The 16887-nt window shown below is 34.4% G+C and overlaps 1 protein-coding gene across 1 annotated transcript; it reads right to left on the bottom strand.

Annotated features, from left to right (window-relative positions):
• Positions 1-8963: 8963 nt before the first annotated feature.
• Positions 8964-14951, bottom strand: LOC139498079 (perlucin-like). Its single transcript, XM_071286403.1, has 5 exons — positions 14830-14951; positions 12776-12888; positions 11892-11982; positions 10444-10657; positions 8964-9067 (listed from the first exon to the last, which is right to left on the bottom strand). Exons 1-5 carry the CDS (start codon positions 14885-14887, stop codon positions 9043-9045), a joined length of 501 nt encoding a protein of 166 aa, XP_071142504.1. The 5' UTR covers positions 14888-14951; the 3' UTR covers positions 8964-9042.
• Between the last annotated feature and the right edge of the window lie 1936 nt (positions 14952-16887).

The raw sequence follows: 16887 nt of genomic DNA on the forward strand, positions 1-16887 counted from the left end.
TTGTTTTCCGTTTATTTTTTGTGCATAAATAAGGTCATTAGTTTTCTCGTTTGAATTGTTTTACATTGTCATTTCGGGGCCTTTTATATGCGGTATGGGCTTTGTTCGTTGTTGAAGGCCGTACGGTGACTTATAGTTGTTAATTTGTGTGTCATTTTTTTCTTGTAGAGATCGAGTTGTCTCATTGGTAATCATACCACATCTTCTTTTTAATGCTTAGATGGATTTGGCAATTTTTTTTTAAGATCGTATTTTGGATATAAAGCTCTTCAATTGTTTCAGTTTTTATACATTTGACTTTCAAATTTCGGCTTTGAGCGTTCCTGACGCCTTTTCTTTGCTTTGGTTTTACAAGGCGGTACGGATTTGTTGTTGACGAAAGCTGAAACGCCCGCATTGACCTCCGAAATTTAGTCAATTAAGTTTGGAGTCAAACGAATCGGTCACGTGCCGAATTCGAACTCACAACCTCAGTGTTAACAGGCTAGATACACAGTAGTTCGCCTAAGCCATCGAGGCCCTTTTATATCACGTTTAATGTCAATGGAAATGATAATTGTGTCAAATAGTCAACTTCCCGACCAATGAGCATAAAAAATCCGGAGGACACGAATGGGTCTTCAACGCAGCGAGAAAATTCCGGCTACGGAGGTTCAATATCTGACACCATGTTCAATAAGTACGAAGACATGTTGACAATAACAAACTATATTTATTAACCTTCTATACAGGAGAGTGTCATAATACATAACAAAAAAGTCCGGATCGTATCCGGTCAAGATATGTCAATATTACAGTATGTGACATCCCCCTTTTTCTAAAAGATGAAATGAAAATGAAATAATTTAATGAATAAATGAATTTGAGTATTACCCAGTTAAAATTAATACTGAAAGATTTTGACTAGAAATTTATACTGCATTGGTTTTGACTAGAAATTAATACTGACTAGATTCATGTCTCTTTTCCAATTTAACTTAAAGTCTATATATTGTCTTTTCTGACAACTAACTAAAACTAGCTAAATGCTTTCTAAAATCTACTTGATAGTTCAACAAAAGTATTTTACATAGTCATTTAATTTGGTTGGCTGTTTGACTGTTCTTCCAGATCTTGTCACAGGTGACTTAGATGGTTCAATACGTTCCTTTTCCTCGGACGCTACGATTTCACTGCGGTCTAATGTTTGTGAAGTGTTACAGACAGTTGAAGTTTTACAGACGGATGTATTGTGATTGTTCTTAGAATGTTCTTTTTCAACTGTGTTTTCATTGTAAGCTGTTGGTCTTATATGCCTACGGTTTCTTCTGTAACGCCTGTCATCTGATGTTTTTACTACATAGGAGCGAGCGAGGAGTGTGGTGTTTTTGAATTATTTTTCCTGCTTTCCATTTTCCATCTGTGTACATTACAATAGAGTATCCTTGTTTTAGCTGTTTTAATTCAGGTCCACAACGTTTATCATAGTTGGTTTTAGTATAATTTTACTGTTGTTGACGTTTTGTGGTATCAATGAAGTAGGAAGTGATGTTTTAATCTCCGATTTAGGAACAATTGTGGTGGTGAAATATCAATTTCCAACGGTGTGTTACGGTAGTCTAAAAGAGCTTTGTGCGGATCCTTGGATTTCATAATTAGCTTCTTGATGGTTTGAACACTTCTTTCTGCTTGTCCATTCGACTGAGCATAGTGTGGGCTGCTCGTGGTATGTTTAAATCCATATTCGGTAGCAAATCTTGTGAATTCTAAACTGAGGACCATTGTCAGACACTAATTCGTCAATATATCAAAATCTTGACATTAGTCCCTAAATAGTCAATGGTGTTTTTGCTAGTTTCATTGTCTTGTTTCATAACTTCTGGCCACTTTGAGTAGTAGTCTACTACTAATAGATAATGTTGTTTTTTAGGTAGCTACTTTTGACCATGGTCTCTCAGGTATTTCCGGCATTAACATCGGTTCTTTTGCGTTGAGAGACTGATATTGAGCGCAAAGTCCACATGCTTTAACTTTGTTCTCGATGTCTTGTCCAATGCCGATCCAGAATAGTACATCACGTGCACGGCTTTTGAACTTTCCAATTCCAAGATGCGATTTGTGTATTTTGTCCAACATTTCATTTTGTAGCGCTTTTGGTACAATAGCTTTGTTTGACTTGTACAATTGTCCATCGATGACTGAAAGTTCATCACGGTAAGTCCTATATGGCCTCAAAGAGTGTAACAGTTCATATTTTTTATTTGACCATCCATTAAATATGACATCTTGTAATTCCTGAAGGTGTTCATCATTTGCAGTTTCGTTCTAGCATACATTTCTGGTGCAATTGGCAATTATGATATCAAATGAATGTCATTCACGTGTAAATCAGGTACTAATACTTCCTTTGTTTCTTTTAGGAACGATCTACTGAGATGATCTGCTAAAATCATCTCTTTGCCTGGTTAATAGTCAACTGTAAGACCATACTTTTGTAATGCTATTAAAAGTCACTGTAATCTAGGCGGTGTTTGGTGAAGCGGTTTCAGGAAGATTGATGGGAGCGGTTTATGATCTGTATCAATTTGAACTCGGCGACCATATACATACTCATGGAATGTATTACATCCATAAACAATTGCAAGAGTTTCTTTCTCGATCTGCGGATATCGTAGCTGTGTTTGAGTAAGAGCACGTGAGGCATACGCAACTAGTTTCTGATTTTTGTATCAGTACAGCTCCAAGTCCTTTTGAACTAGCATCAACACTGAGTGTAAGCGGTTTGTTCGGATTGTAGTATTGAAGCAGTGGTGCATTTGTTGCCATTTCTTTCAACTTCTGAAACCTAGTTTCTTGTTTTTCTTCCCAGTGCCATACTGTGTTTTTCTCTAAGAGTGTTCTTAACGGTTCACTGACTGTTGACATATTTGGCATAAACTTACCAAGATACTGAATAAAACCTATGAAGGTTTTCAGATTCATGACGCACTGCGGTTTTGACATTTATTGACTGCACGGATTTTTTCTGGGTCTGGTTTCACGCCTTCACATGTTAGACGGTGTCCAACGTATGTTACTTCCGGTTTGCTGATTTCGCATTTTCCGGCACTGAGTTTCAAGTTGTATTCTCGCGCTCTGTCTAGAACCTGTTTAAGACGCATATCATGTTCTTTGTGGTCTGATCCCCAAATAAGAATGTCGTCGATAATCGCTTCTGCTCCTTCTATGTCAGATACCATTTAATACACAATTTTCTGGAATACTTCCTATGCTGAATTTATTCCAAAAGGTAAATAAACTCATCATAGATACCAGGACTAAATTTTATATATACGCCAGACGCCCGTTTCGTCTACAAAAGACTCATCAGTGACGCTCGAATCCAAAAAAGTTTTAAAAAAAGGCGATCAAATCTATAACGTCCAAATGGTGTATTAAATGTGCATATCTTTGAGCTCGGTTCTTCTAGTTGAATATGCCAAAATCCACTGATAGCATCCTACTTACTAAAGACTTTAGCGTTTGGTTTTTGCGAGATAACTTCTTCTACGGTTTTTAACGGATAATGTTCACGTTAAATTACCTTGTTCAGATCCCGTGAACCAATGCATATTCGCATTTTGCCGTTTGGTTTAATGACAGTAACCATTGAGTTGACCCATTGTGTAGGTTCTTGCTGTTTGAAGATTAAAACAATGTCCTCCATACGATCAAATTCAGCTTTGATCTTGTCTTTGATAGCTATGGGTATCTTACGCGGTGCGTGTACAACTGGTGCTACAGTTTTCTTGATACGTATCTTATGTGTTACTGGTAGACATCCTAGGCCTGTGAATAAATCTCCATATTGTTGTTCCATATTTTCTGGTAAAAATGGTTTTGTCGTTTCTTGCGGATCGCTTGTGTTAGTGATTGAATGTATGCGCTTTAGGAGTTTCATCGCTTCGCACGTTTTGGCATCTATGACAGATTGTACATTACGGTCTACAATGTGAAATTTCACCTAAGATTGATTACTCCAACAGTGTCAATGATGTGTCCTGAGTATGAACGGTGGTGGCGATACTTGTATTTTGATGATAGGATGCGAACAAATGGTTTTCAGTTTGTTTAGGGAAAGTACGTTGCACTTTGCATCTGTGTCTAGCTGAAATGTAATTGGTACGTCGTTGACGTTGATTGTTTCGGTCCATTCATCGGTATTCAATTGTTGATCATCAATTGTAGCTACAAAAAGTTCATCATCATCAGATTCATTGCATATGTCTAAAGTGTGCATTTTCTTTGATGATTTGTTTGATGACAGATAGACTGATGCAAAGTGGTTGTATTTATGGCATTTGTTGCACTGTTTCCCAAATGAAGGACATTTTCTACGCTCATGTTTACCTCCACAGTTTTTACATTTGTTTGCGAAATTGGGTGATTGCCCCATGTTATTCTGAGGTGGTCCCCTATGTGGTGTGTATTGCTTGCCATACTTTTTACCTGATGATCTTGATCCTTGTTTGTTAAACATTTTAATTGTTTTATCTTCGCTTTCCATAGTTTTAAGTTGAGACTTATAAAGTTCATGAGTTCTAGCGAAATTTATAGCCTTTTCTAACGAGAGTTCGGACCCTTCAGTACTACATTTCTCCAGAACTTTGTGGTCTTTAGTTCCTCCGGCGTCGCATATCCACAATCTTTAACCAATATTTTGAGGTCAGTGAGATATTCTCCGAAAGTGTCAATTTCTTTTTGTACACGGCTTAAAAATTTGTATCGTGAATATATCTTGATTGATTTAGGGCGGACGTGTTTTTAAAAGTTCTGATAGTGCACTTCGAGTTTCTTTTTGTCATCTTCCGAGAGAACCCAGGTTGAGTATATGTCCCTACCTTTGTTGCCTATCCATATCATTTATAGATAGTTACATTTTTGTGCTTCAGCAGTTTTAGCTAGAGGTCTCGCGAACCAAAATTCTGTATGTTGTTGAAAAGATTTCCAAGCGGTCACTAGGTCTAGATCTGTCGCTTCCCAGTCCATTTTAGAATGAGATCCTGATAGTGCATTCATGATGGATGGATCTACGGATGGCTTATTTTCATTATGATGGGCGATGGTTCAGTCTGACACCATGTTCAATATATGACACCATGCATGTTCAATAAGTACGAAGACGTCTGATATGTTGACAATAACAAACTATATTCATTAACCTTCTGTAGTATTTGCATTCCAGAATTTAGGTTGCTCTCTTGTGTACCCTACTTAGGTTAATGTATATAAACAGTGTGATTGGACAAAAAATACAGTATCAACTGAACATACTTTCCAAAACTGAGGGATGAATCAGGTGTAGAAAAATATGAAATAATTTTACATACAGATGAAAATGAATTTTTGAGAATTTTTTTTAATTTTGTATTCACTGCACCGTAAAAGACATAAAAGTACTAGCGGCCTCAGGTTTTTAAAAATAGCAAAAAAAGTAAACGGTCATGATACATATTCAAATTCATTTCTGAATAGTAAAATGTAAGTACTTCAGTAACTGTGAATGTCGATTTTTTTGCAGTGTTAGAAAGTGGTGAAAATTCTAAAAAGGCTATCATAATGATATAGCCTTTTTAGAATTTTCACCACTTATGGGCCAGGAAATACTACCGTGCCACCTATACAGGAGAGTGTCATAATACATAACAATAAAGTCCAGATCGTATCCGGTTAAGATATGTCAATATTACGGTATGTGACACGGAGGCAGCTGGCTTCATCAGGTCCCTGAATAAGAATATGTATTTGTCCAAAGAAAATGATTGTTGAAGCCTTCTGTCCCCTACTTGTGTTCAACTTCTACATGTAAAATTGAGAAAGGAAATGGTGAATATGTCAAAGCGACAACCACCCGACCATAGAGCAAACAACAGCCGAAGGCAACCAATGGGTCTTCAATGTAGCGAGAATTCCCGCACCCGTAGGTGTCCTTCAGCTGGCCCCTAAAATATGCATAATAGTACAGTGATAATGGACGTCATACTAAACTCCGAATTATACACAAGAAACTAAAATTTAAAATCATACAAGACTAACAAAGGCCAGAGGCTCCTGACTTGGGACAGGCGCAAAATTGCGGCGGGGTTAAACATGTTTATGAGATCTCAACCCTCCCCCTATACCTCTAGCCAATGTAGAAAAGTAAAAGAATAACAATACGCACATTAAAATTCAGTTCAAGAGAAGTCCGAGTCTGATGTCAAAAGATGTAACAAAAGAAAATAAATAAAATGACAATAATATATAAATAACAACAGACTACTAGCAGTTAACTGACATGCCAGCTCCAGACCTCAATTAAACTGATTGAAAGATTATGTCTTCATCATATGAATATCAGGTACAATCCCTCCCGTTAGGGGTTTAGTATCATACTATCATAAAATATATGAGAAGAACATAACCCGTGTCATGCCAACAACTGTTTTTTTAGAAATAAATGTGTTTAGTTCCGATGCAAAGACCCTATCAGTGAATCAATGTTAAAGCCAAAATATGCAATCTTTAATGACCTGACAACAGTATCGTAACTATATCCCCTTTTAATAAGTCTATTTAAAGGTTTTGTTAGTTTCTGAGGAGAATACTGACATTTTTGTGCTTTATAAAGAATATTTCCATAAAATTTTGGATGTGAAATACCTGAACGTATAAGATGTCTGCATGTTGAGTTATATTTACGAATTATTTCCTTATACCGGTGATAAAATTTAGTAAATGTTTTGACCAGTTTGTGATATCGAAAACCCTGGTGTAATAATTTTTCAGTAATACATAAATTTCTCTCGCTAAAATCTAATACATTGTTACATACACGAGCGAATCGTACAAGTTGAGATATATAAACACCATAAGATGGTGACAAGGGAACGTCACCATCTAAAAATGGATAATTAACAATAGGAAATGAAAAATCATCTCTTTTATCATAAATTTTTGTATTAAGCTTCCCGTTTATGATATAGATATCAAGATCGAGGAAAGGGCAGTGGTCATTGTTATCATTAGCTTTATTTAAAGTAAGTTCTACAGGATAAATTTCTTTAGTATACATACTGAAGTCGTCATTATTTAGAGCCAATATATCATCCAAATATCTAAAAGTATTGTTAAATTTTTGTATCAAATGTTGTTTTGATGGGTCTTTGCTAATTTTAGTCATAAATTGTAACTCATAACAATACAAAAACAGGTCCGCAATAAGTGGTGCACAGTTAGTCCCCATTGGAATTCCAATAACTTGACGATATACGGAATCTCCAAAGCGAACAAAAATGTTATCAAGTAAAAATTCAAGTGCATAAATAGTATCAAAGCATGTCCAATTGACATAGTTCTTTTGTTTATTGCTACTAAAAAATGATCTAAAAGAGTTTGAACATATGTACTCGCATTCCGACTTTTTAAATGCCCAGTTAATTAGGGATGTGAATTTTTTCTTAATAAGAATATGAGGCAAAGTGGTATATAGGGTAGAAAAATCAAAACTTTGAACAGATTCAAAATCACCAATACATGTATATGCATGCAATTTATCAAGTACTTCCAACGAGTTTTTGACACTCCAAAAGTAATTAATTCCACTATTTTCAAAGGCCTTATTTGAACAATTTATTATCAGGTTTTTTATTGTACCAAGTGTACTAGTAAGTAAAACAGACAATTTAGTAGTTGAACAATGGCTGGAAGATGAAATAAATCTATATTTGTAAGGTTTTTTGTGCAGCTTCGGAAGCCAGTACATAGTTGGGACTTTCATTGTGTTTGGTTCTGCTTGTAAAGAAGTAGCTAAAAGTTTATGTTTGTTACAGATGTCGTTTTCTGAAAATGAAGTCAGTTGGAATGTTGGTGAATTCGTGATTTCCTTTTGCAGAACCTCTATATAAAATTTACGTCAAACAATAATGATATTATTAGCAGCTTTATCAGCCGGGACAAAAACAAATTCCTTGGCTAGTTCTGTTAGTTTATTTTTGATACGCGAAATAGGGTTTTTATAGTTTTTGTTGAGGGTAAAATGTTCTTTGAAATGTTGTATTCGAATATCAACTATCTTCATTACTGAATTAAAAAAAGAGTCCAAAGATTTTTTGTCAGCTTTTTCCCGTTTTACCCATTTCAAACAGTAGGCGCGGAGTGAATCGTTGATGATATTACGACACTCATTCCAGTTAATAGTTGACGGGGGACGATATTTAGGTCCTTTACTGAGGAATGATTTTAACTCTCGGTCGCGAACGATGTTAAGGTCTCCTGTTATAACATGGGAAATTGGTCCATAGGTGTATTCTGAATTACTGCAATTACACGACATAGGTGTATTTTCAGTGATATTTACATCTTTACACAATTGGCTATAATTAAACACATATTTTCGGGTAGATTTCTTGTAAATATAACAAATGAGAGGGAGTTCAGTATTATCAAAATATCCAGGAATTTGGTCTTTAACAGAATGGTCGTTAAAAATACCGGCAATATTTACAAAATCAAAACCTTTATTGACATACTTTATTTTAATAAAATGTTTTTTATGATCTTCAGGGCGATCAATTTTTGGAAACAGTTTAGAATAACAATATGCCATTATAATTTGGACAATTTCATACTTAGGACTGTAATATGAAATTGTGTTGCAATCCTCTAAAATTTTATTTAATTTATTTATAGGTAAAGAACAAAGCTTGGTTAACAGATAATGTCTGCCGTTGTTTTTTGAAATGGAAATTAGGTCCGAAATATTTGTATGGTTGGTCCGAAATTTTCTTTGATTGCGATTTTTTCTGCGTCCATGAGAACGATTTTTACGAACAGTTTTAGAAACTATATCCAAAATGTTAACAGAATCGGTTCTTGATATATTGCCAATGTATATGTCTTATGTAGTATATATGAGGAAGTCCTTTATTCTGGAGACACGAGATTTGACAAAACAAAACCTTCAATATAATTTAAAGAATTTAATTGCGTAATGCCGTTTTTTTTGTTGTTACATGTACATAAACCAATTGCCTGTTACCATGATCATCCAATAACAGGACCTCTCAAACTGAAAGAAAAAGATATATTGACAATTCATTCAATGGAGTTAAACCATGAAACTCTTTCAAGAATCAACGCTTATCCATTGTATCTATATCACTTATATTAAAGACCGTAAACAACCGCTCCTTTTCTTCAAGAAAACTTGACTTGACCATGGTATTAACGTTTTATGATCGAAAATACATATGAATCGTTTTGAAAAATGACAAACATGAATGTTTTTATTTTATTTATTTAGTCAAAATACTTTTTAAAGAGGTTCAGAAGGAAACGATGAATGAGTAGGACAAATATGCTTTATAAAATGTATAACAATTTCGATACTCAACATACATGTAAATGTGTATGTTCCTCTCAAAGGTTAGGTTGATTCAAAAGTTGTCTTGGCTAGAGGTATAGGGGGAGGGTTGAGATCTCACAAACATGTTTAACCCCGCCGCATTTTTTGCGCCTGTCCCAAGTCAGGAGCCTCTGGCCTTTGTTAGTCTTGTACTATTTTAATTTTAGTTTCTTGTATACAATTTGGAAATTAGTATGGCGTTCATTATCACTGAACTAGTATATATTTGTTTAGGGGCCAGCTGAAGGACGCCTCCGGGTGCAGGAATTTCTCGCTACATTGAAGACCTGTTGGTGACCTTCTGCTGTTGTTTTTTTTCTATGGTCGGGTTGTTGTCTCTTTGGCACATTCCCCATTTCCATTCTCAATTTTATTTGGAATATCTTAATGTTTTATTGTTTGGAATCTTTGTTATTGATTTTTATTTATAACTATTCTTCGACACCTGTCGATTTCGACCTTGCCATCTAATACAGAAACCTGTTTATTGTAAAAACTAGCATGTTGAGTTTTATAAATACACATAATGTTTTTATGTACGTGTTGGGTTGCTGTCTCCCGGGAACTATTATTTATTCATTCCACAGCTTAAATTAAATGTTTAAAATTGGATTGGCACACTGTATATATTAACTGGTATGGAATGCACTTAAAATTCAATTTTGTCTTGTGAAGACTCGAGGACCTTTAAAGCTGACTATATGAGTTTTTGAGCATTGTCAAAGACTGCATAGTGACTTATAGTTGCTTAAACCTACGTCATTGTGGTCTCTGGTGGATAAATGTCTCATGAGCAATATTAACATATTTGCTTATTTTTTCATATTAGAGACAAAAATGTTAACATAAGAGGGGCGAAAGATACAAGAGGGACATTGAAATGTCGAGAATAAACAGACAGCCAGACACCGTCATGGCTAAAAAAGAAAAAGACCAATAGACAAACAAAAGAACACAACATAGAAAACGTAAGACTGACCAACACGAACACCACTAAAACTGGGGGCGATATCACGTGCTTCGGAAGGTAATCTACTTACTTTTCCTCACATATAAATTTTCCAACCTGGTTACAATCTACGTCATCCCACCATCCATTATGAAAGTCGCCCTTCGTCATAAGACAATCCTGATGGTGAAGCTGGTTGTCTGGAGCCCCCGGGTACCAGTTTGTGTACTGAAACGGTTGTCCGATAGACGCCCATTCCCATTGTCCCTCTACAAATTCGTCTGAGCCGCCTAGCCAATAACCACCTGAAAAAAAGAATTGTGTTGGAAAATCTTGGGCATATATCATCATTGACATCAACAAGTATATCGCCTGGATATGATTGCATGATTGTTATAATATTGTTTGTTTTGAAATTCCAGTTGCAATTGGTTTATACATGATAGATTAATGTAGTACAAATTATTACAGGAAGATAACTCTGTAAAAATCATATGGCTTCTCAATGATCAAAATTAGTGTTTGTCAAACTGGTATAGTCATATCCAATGACATTTTCCGATAAAGTGGTTGGTTCAAGATTTTTCATTTTTTTATATATATTTTTGTTAAAGGGTCAATTTTGAGAGTTAATATTTTGTCAAAATTTTATGAAAATTAAATGAGCCAAATTAATTTTATTCCAGGTGTTTGGTACAAGTCTGTAGATTCAACTTTTTTCACTGTTTTTAAAAACGCAATTATGAAACCCATATGCATGGTTTGGATAACATTTGTTGATTTCATTACTTCTAGTATAGTATACTATCTTAACATTTAAACAGTATTCTTGAATGTAAACAACAACATAAGTATAGCAATGCACTTAAAGGCTTTTTGTTCATTACTATTCAAGGACTCCAGATTTGCCAAACAGTGAAGCATCACTTATTCAAAATATTCTTATAGATCCCAAATTTGTATACCTACACCCAGTTAACCGTCTGTGCTATTGTGTATTATTTTAGGTTCATATTGATCAACTTCTGGATTTTTTTAGAATTTATAACAGATCGAGAACCAATGACGAAAAAAAATCATAATTCTAAGTTGTCCATTTAATTCATTATGATATTGTTATCATATAAACTCGATAGCATGTCATATTTAAAGCTCAAGAGGGTATGCATAATTGATATGTTTAAATAAAGGTGACCATATTTTATAATTTGCTTTCTTATAATCTCTAAATCACAAAAAAACGTCATTTAACTGTTATATGTATTCCGTATTTTATATCGCCAATGGCAGTCATCAGGGTTAAAGAACATCATCAGTTGTTCGACCTGTTAGTCAAATGCGTTTTGTTTAAATATACCTTTTCACTTTTTTTTGTCTTTAGGAAAATGTTGTTTGTGCTGTTTTTAGACCCTTCTACAACGAAATTTCTTTTACATGCACACGTATAAAAATTGCGGTTTTTATCCAACGCAATCATAGGTTTGAACGTAGTTTTCAATTTAGACTCGTTCCATATTTTATATATATATATATTTATACCTCCAAGCCTTTTCACCTGTGCATGTATAAAATTGTTTTCTGCTGCGGTTTCTATGGCAACCAAATAGGTATTTCGAGTTTGACACAACATCTAAAATGTACAAATCATGTGACATTCACATGATAAAATATTTTACCATATAAAATATATATATATATAATACCTGCTGTATGTTTTTTAAAGGATATAACTATTCACCAAAGCGCAAATGAAGTTGATGTAAGCATTAGTAGGCAATAACAGTCCCCCTACATTAATAATAGAAAACAATTCTCTTGAGAATACTATCACCCAATTCATTACAAAACATATTGCTATTTAAATATCAAGAGAAAAGAGAAAATAATTGTTTATTGCTTAAATATAAATCAGATGTAGACATCTCATATCTTTTGGGCTGATGCCACTCAGATACAAAAAGCCTACACCTAATACATATATAACATTGTTGCGCCTGTCCCAAGTCAGGAGCCTCTGACCTATGTGAGTCTTGTATGGGTTTTTCTTTTCTTTTCTTAAAAAGTTTTTTAGTTTGGTGTGACGTCCGTTTTCATTGAACTAGTAGCCGCAATTTTGCAGCGACCTAAGTCAGGAGCCTTTGGCCTTTGTTAGTCTTGTATGTTTTTTTTGTGTGTTTTATTTTTGTTCATTTTTGTGTTTTTGAATGTGGTGAGACGTCCATTTTCGTTGAACTTGTACATATTTTGCTAAGAGCGACCTGCTGCCCCTTCCCGGATTTTATTTTCTGGCGGTGTTGAAGACCAATTGGTGGCTTTTGGCTGTTTGTCTGCTCTAACGGTTGGTTGTTGTCTCTTTGACACTATTTCCATTTTATTAGAAACACACAGAAAGTGTTGATATGCAAATTAGATGTAATAGATACCGTGGCATGTTTCCAGGTCACGTGATGAGCAGTATAAAAGAAATAACAAGACGAATCAAAGTAAACCCATCCTGTTCTACAAATACTTTCCTGTGCTAAACATCCAGGTGGCGCTGCAATATAAAAAATAATTATTTTTTAGGTCCTTTTTGGTTTTTAACTCCTAACGTTTTCGGTCCTTATACATTCTTATCTTTCGAAAATTCGGCTATGAGCGTTCCCGATGAAGGTTATTCCAGAAAAAAGCGCCTTGGACGCATGACATTTATATAAGTTTTGTTCATGTAGATTTGTATAAAATACAAAATGGCTAAAAAGGTACATGTCTGATTAAACAAATAGTCGCGTCTATGAATACGGTGGGTGTTAGTAGAGAACAAACCCCCGGGTAGTTCCAGCTCCGAGCCGCCTTCTACTCTTCACTCAAGGAAAAAAGTCCCGGAACGGCAACGATCGCTGTACGGAGTTTGGATAGAGAAAGAACTGTTGTTATTTCAGAATCAACTGACTTCGCCTCGGTTTTTGTAAAGATTGTGTTGAATTGTCTCTGATTTTGGATGTACTGTATTGAAGTAAAAATCATGTTACATTTTTGTAATATTGATTATGTAGCCACTCTAGTTTTAGAAATCAAAGTTATACTGTTTTTTCGACATCGCATCGAGTGAAATTATCTTAAGTATTTTTAAGGTGGTAACGAATATCTTGATTAAAATTTATTAGACTTTCATAAAACTTTGAGAAACTATTAAATTTGACACTTTGACAAAAAAATAAAAAATTGAAAATACTGCAACCACACACTTTATCGGAAAAATTTAAATGGATTTATAGCCGTTTGACAAATAAGAACTTTGATCATTCAGAAGCTTAAATTTTCTGAACAATAAAACCTGAGAAAAACGTTCAGCTTACTGTTACCGAGTTGTCTCCCTGTATATATATATATTTAAATTCAAGAGTCTATCTAAAAATGAGGGTACATTTTATATGGCCTTCCAAATACCGTTTCGACCCCTAACATCACTGAAGAGACATTTATTGTCGAAAGCCGGATCTGGTGTACAAAAAAATATTGACACCTTATGTTTGTGGCATAACATCATGGCCACAAGTTAATTGTTTTCTGTTTAGTATTAAATTTGTATTAAGATCCATTTTGTTACATCTTGTGATCAATTTTATTTGGCAATCGCCAATGGCAGTCAGCAAGGTTATAGAACATAAGTTGTTCGACCTGTTAGTCAAATGCGTTTTGTTTAAATATACTTTTTCACTTTTTTTGGTATTTTGGACAATGTTGTTTGTGTTATATTTGACACTTCTACAACGAAATGTTTTTTACATGCACACGTATAAAAATTGCGGTTTTTATCCAACGCAATCATAGGTTTGAACGTAGTTTTCAATTTAGACTCGTTTATATATAGTGTATATATGTTTACAGAATTACAAAAAATTCTTGGTGTTCCTAAATAGAAGGAAAGTACTAACAGAAGAAGAAGAAGTGGTGTTATGTATATACATGCATGCCACCTTGATGTCTCTAATGAAAAAAAATCGAAATAAGTTAATGTCACGATTTTTTTTTAATTGACTAATTGCAAAGCAAAAAAGCATATCGAAATAACAAAAAAGATATCATAATATCATTCTGTCTCGTAACGCATAGAACAGGCTAGCAAACATCAACAGACATGGGGCACACTTCAGAAAACGGCCAACGACCGATATTAAAAGTGGAATGTCTTCGTTACTGCCATCAACACCAATGGCGTACAAGGGCAGTAAGAAAGTAAGTATCCTAACGTGTGTGTGTTGGTGGGTTTTTTTTTTTACATGAAAGATTTCCAGCAAATTTTCAAAATGAAGAGCAACATTACGCTGCGATTCCCTAATTATTTTCATAATAAATCATTGGGTCGTTGTCTTGTGATCTTTCATTTCATAATCTTAATTAAGTTCAGGGATATGATATTATACGAGAGATTATAATCTTTAATGTTCGATTTCCATGCGTAAAAAGTGATAGAACGAATAAATTATAAACTTACAATTGCAACTCAGAATGATTCCCAAAATTACATAATATACTTTTATTAAGATTTCCATCAGACCTATATTGTAATATTCACGTACAATGTAGACCTAAGATCAGCTGATGACCTTATATTTTATCTTTTGATTTAATCTTAGTTTATAATTCATAACAATAGGTACACATTATCTTGCAAAACTGTCTGACATTCTAAAACTGTTATAATTGGAGTTCTTGACTTTGGAGGGCAGCCAAGCTGACTACATGTATAAAAATAGCATACATGTTTACATTAATATCTATCTTTCTTTTATATTTTTCGGAGTTTAGTATGACGTCTATTTTCACTGAACAAGTATATACTTTTCACAGGTGCTTGGGTATATGATATATGTTGTTTTTTATTTTTATTTTAATTTTTTTCAGTTGATTCAAATATTCATTTTTTTGTTTCTTTGTTTCTTTAATAGTAAGGATAGTAAAAAAAACATTTTTCTCTGAGTCTCGAAACTAGGTGAGACATGCACAGAACTGATGAATATATATTGTAAATATAGACAATTGAATATTTTAATCAACAAAAAAGAAAATATTTTTTTTTTGTCTGTACCATATACCCAAGCGCCTGTGATATTTTTTTTGAGGGGCCAGCTGAAGTACGCCTGCGGGTGCGTGATTTTCTCACTGTATTGAAGGGCGCAGGACATTTAAGCGAAAAATTTTGAACTAATAGGGAACATTTGAGAGCCAACCTGAGAGTTCATTTATACGCCGGATTAATCCGTTCACCTGTATTTTTGATGGCCCATTTTAGCGAAAACCTACCTGGTTGAAGTATACTAAGCTTTGGGCAGAAGTTCAATGTATTTTAAAGGGACAAAAAATAATGATCCAGAGTCGTTCAATGACCATTATAATGAGCAATGTTATAGTTGTCACCCAGCTATTTACGTTTTTCTTGATACTATTATCAAATACATGTAGCAAACAACAACACATACAAAAATACGAAATGTAGACGAATGTTCATCAAAATCTAGACAAGTTACAGCAGATTTCATTGAGTATGTAGCCAAAGGTAGTATCTTTGGTTAGCTTGCTTGTTAGCTGAACCGTGAATTCATTATCAGGTCAGGTATACTACCCTTCTTTCGAAATAGCCTAGTCCAACAGACAGATAGATTGGTTACCTGCCGGACTAGTCTACTCTTAAAGGAGGATAGTTTACCTGACCTAACAATGACTTCACGGTTCAGCTAACAAGCAAGCTAACCAACGATATTACCTTTGAATACACACTCAATGAAATCTGCTGTAAAGAGAAAGAATAGTTACTAATGCAATTCAACAGTAGTGTACAGGGGGAATATCTGGAGACCATTACGTACGTTCTCTAAGACATAAATTCCCGGCTAGAACGAACTTTTAACATTTGATTAAATCTTTTAGACATTTAGTGTTGTAATTTAATGGACATCATATGTTTTATATTGTGCTGTCTTGATTCTATTAAAGTTTTTTTTATTTATTATATATTATAAAGGGTTTAATATATTTCGTTAAAATGGGCTTTGACAATTTGAATTTTCGCTAAAATGGGTTAAAAATCAGGCGCTAAAATGGGTTCTACTTTGACGCTAAAACGTCTAATTTTTTTCGCTTAAATGTCCTATCGATGCGCTGAAATGTCCTCCGTCAGTATTGAAGACCCATTGATGCCCTTCAGCTGTTTTCTGCTCATTGGTCGTGTTGTTGTCTGTTTGACACATTCCCCATTTCCATTATCAATTTTGCATAAATTTTGTCAGATATGAACATGTTTTACCCGCCAAGTCATGAACTCATATAATCTATAATGGTTGTCGGTTGTCTTTGTCTTTCAAATCTGTTTTTCGTTCATTCTGTTGTACACAAAACGGTAAAGGAGATACCACCCAATTTCAAACTTGATCTGTGTTTCGGGCTTATAAACAGTGTGTAGTAGTTTAATAACATTAAGTTGAGACAAAGAAATTGTACAGAACGGAAACGACAATGAAATTCAACACTTTGAACGTTTATAAATGGGCATAAC

Source organism: Mytilus edulis, chromosome 12 (genome assembly GCF_963676685.1).
Source record: "Mytilus edulis chromosome 12, xbMytEdul2.2, whole genome shotgun sequence".
In the NCBI taxonomy this organism is placed as follows: Eukaryota; Metazoa; Mollusca; class Bivalvia; order Mytilida; family Mytilidae; genus Mytilus; species Mytilus edulis.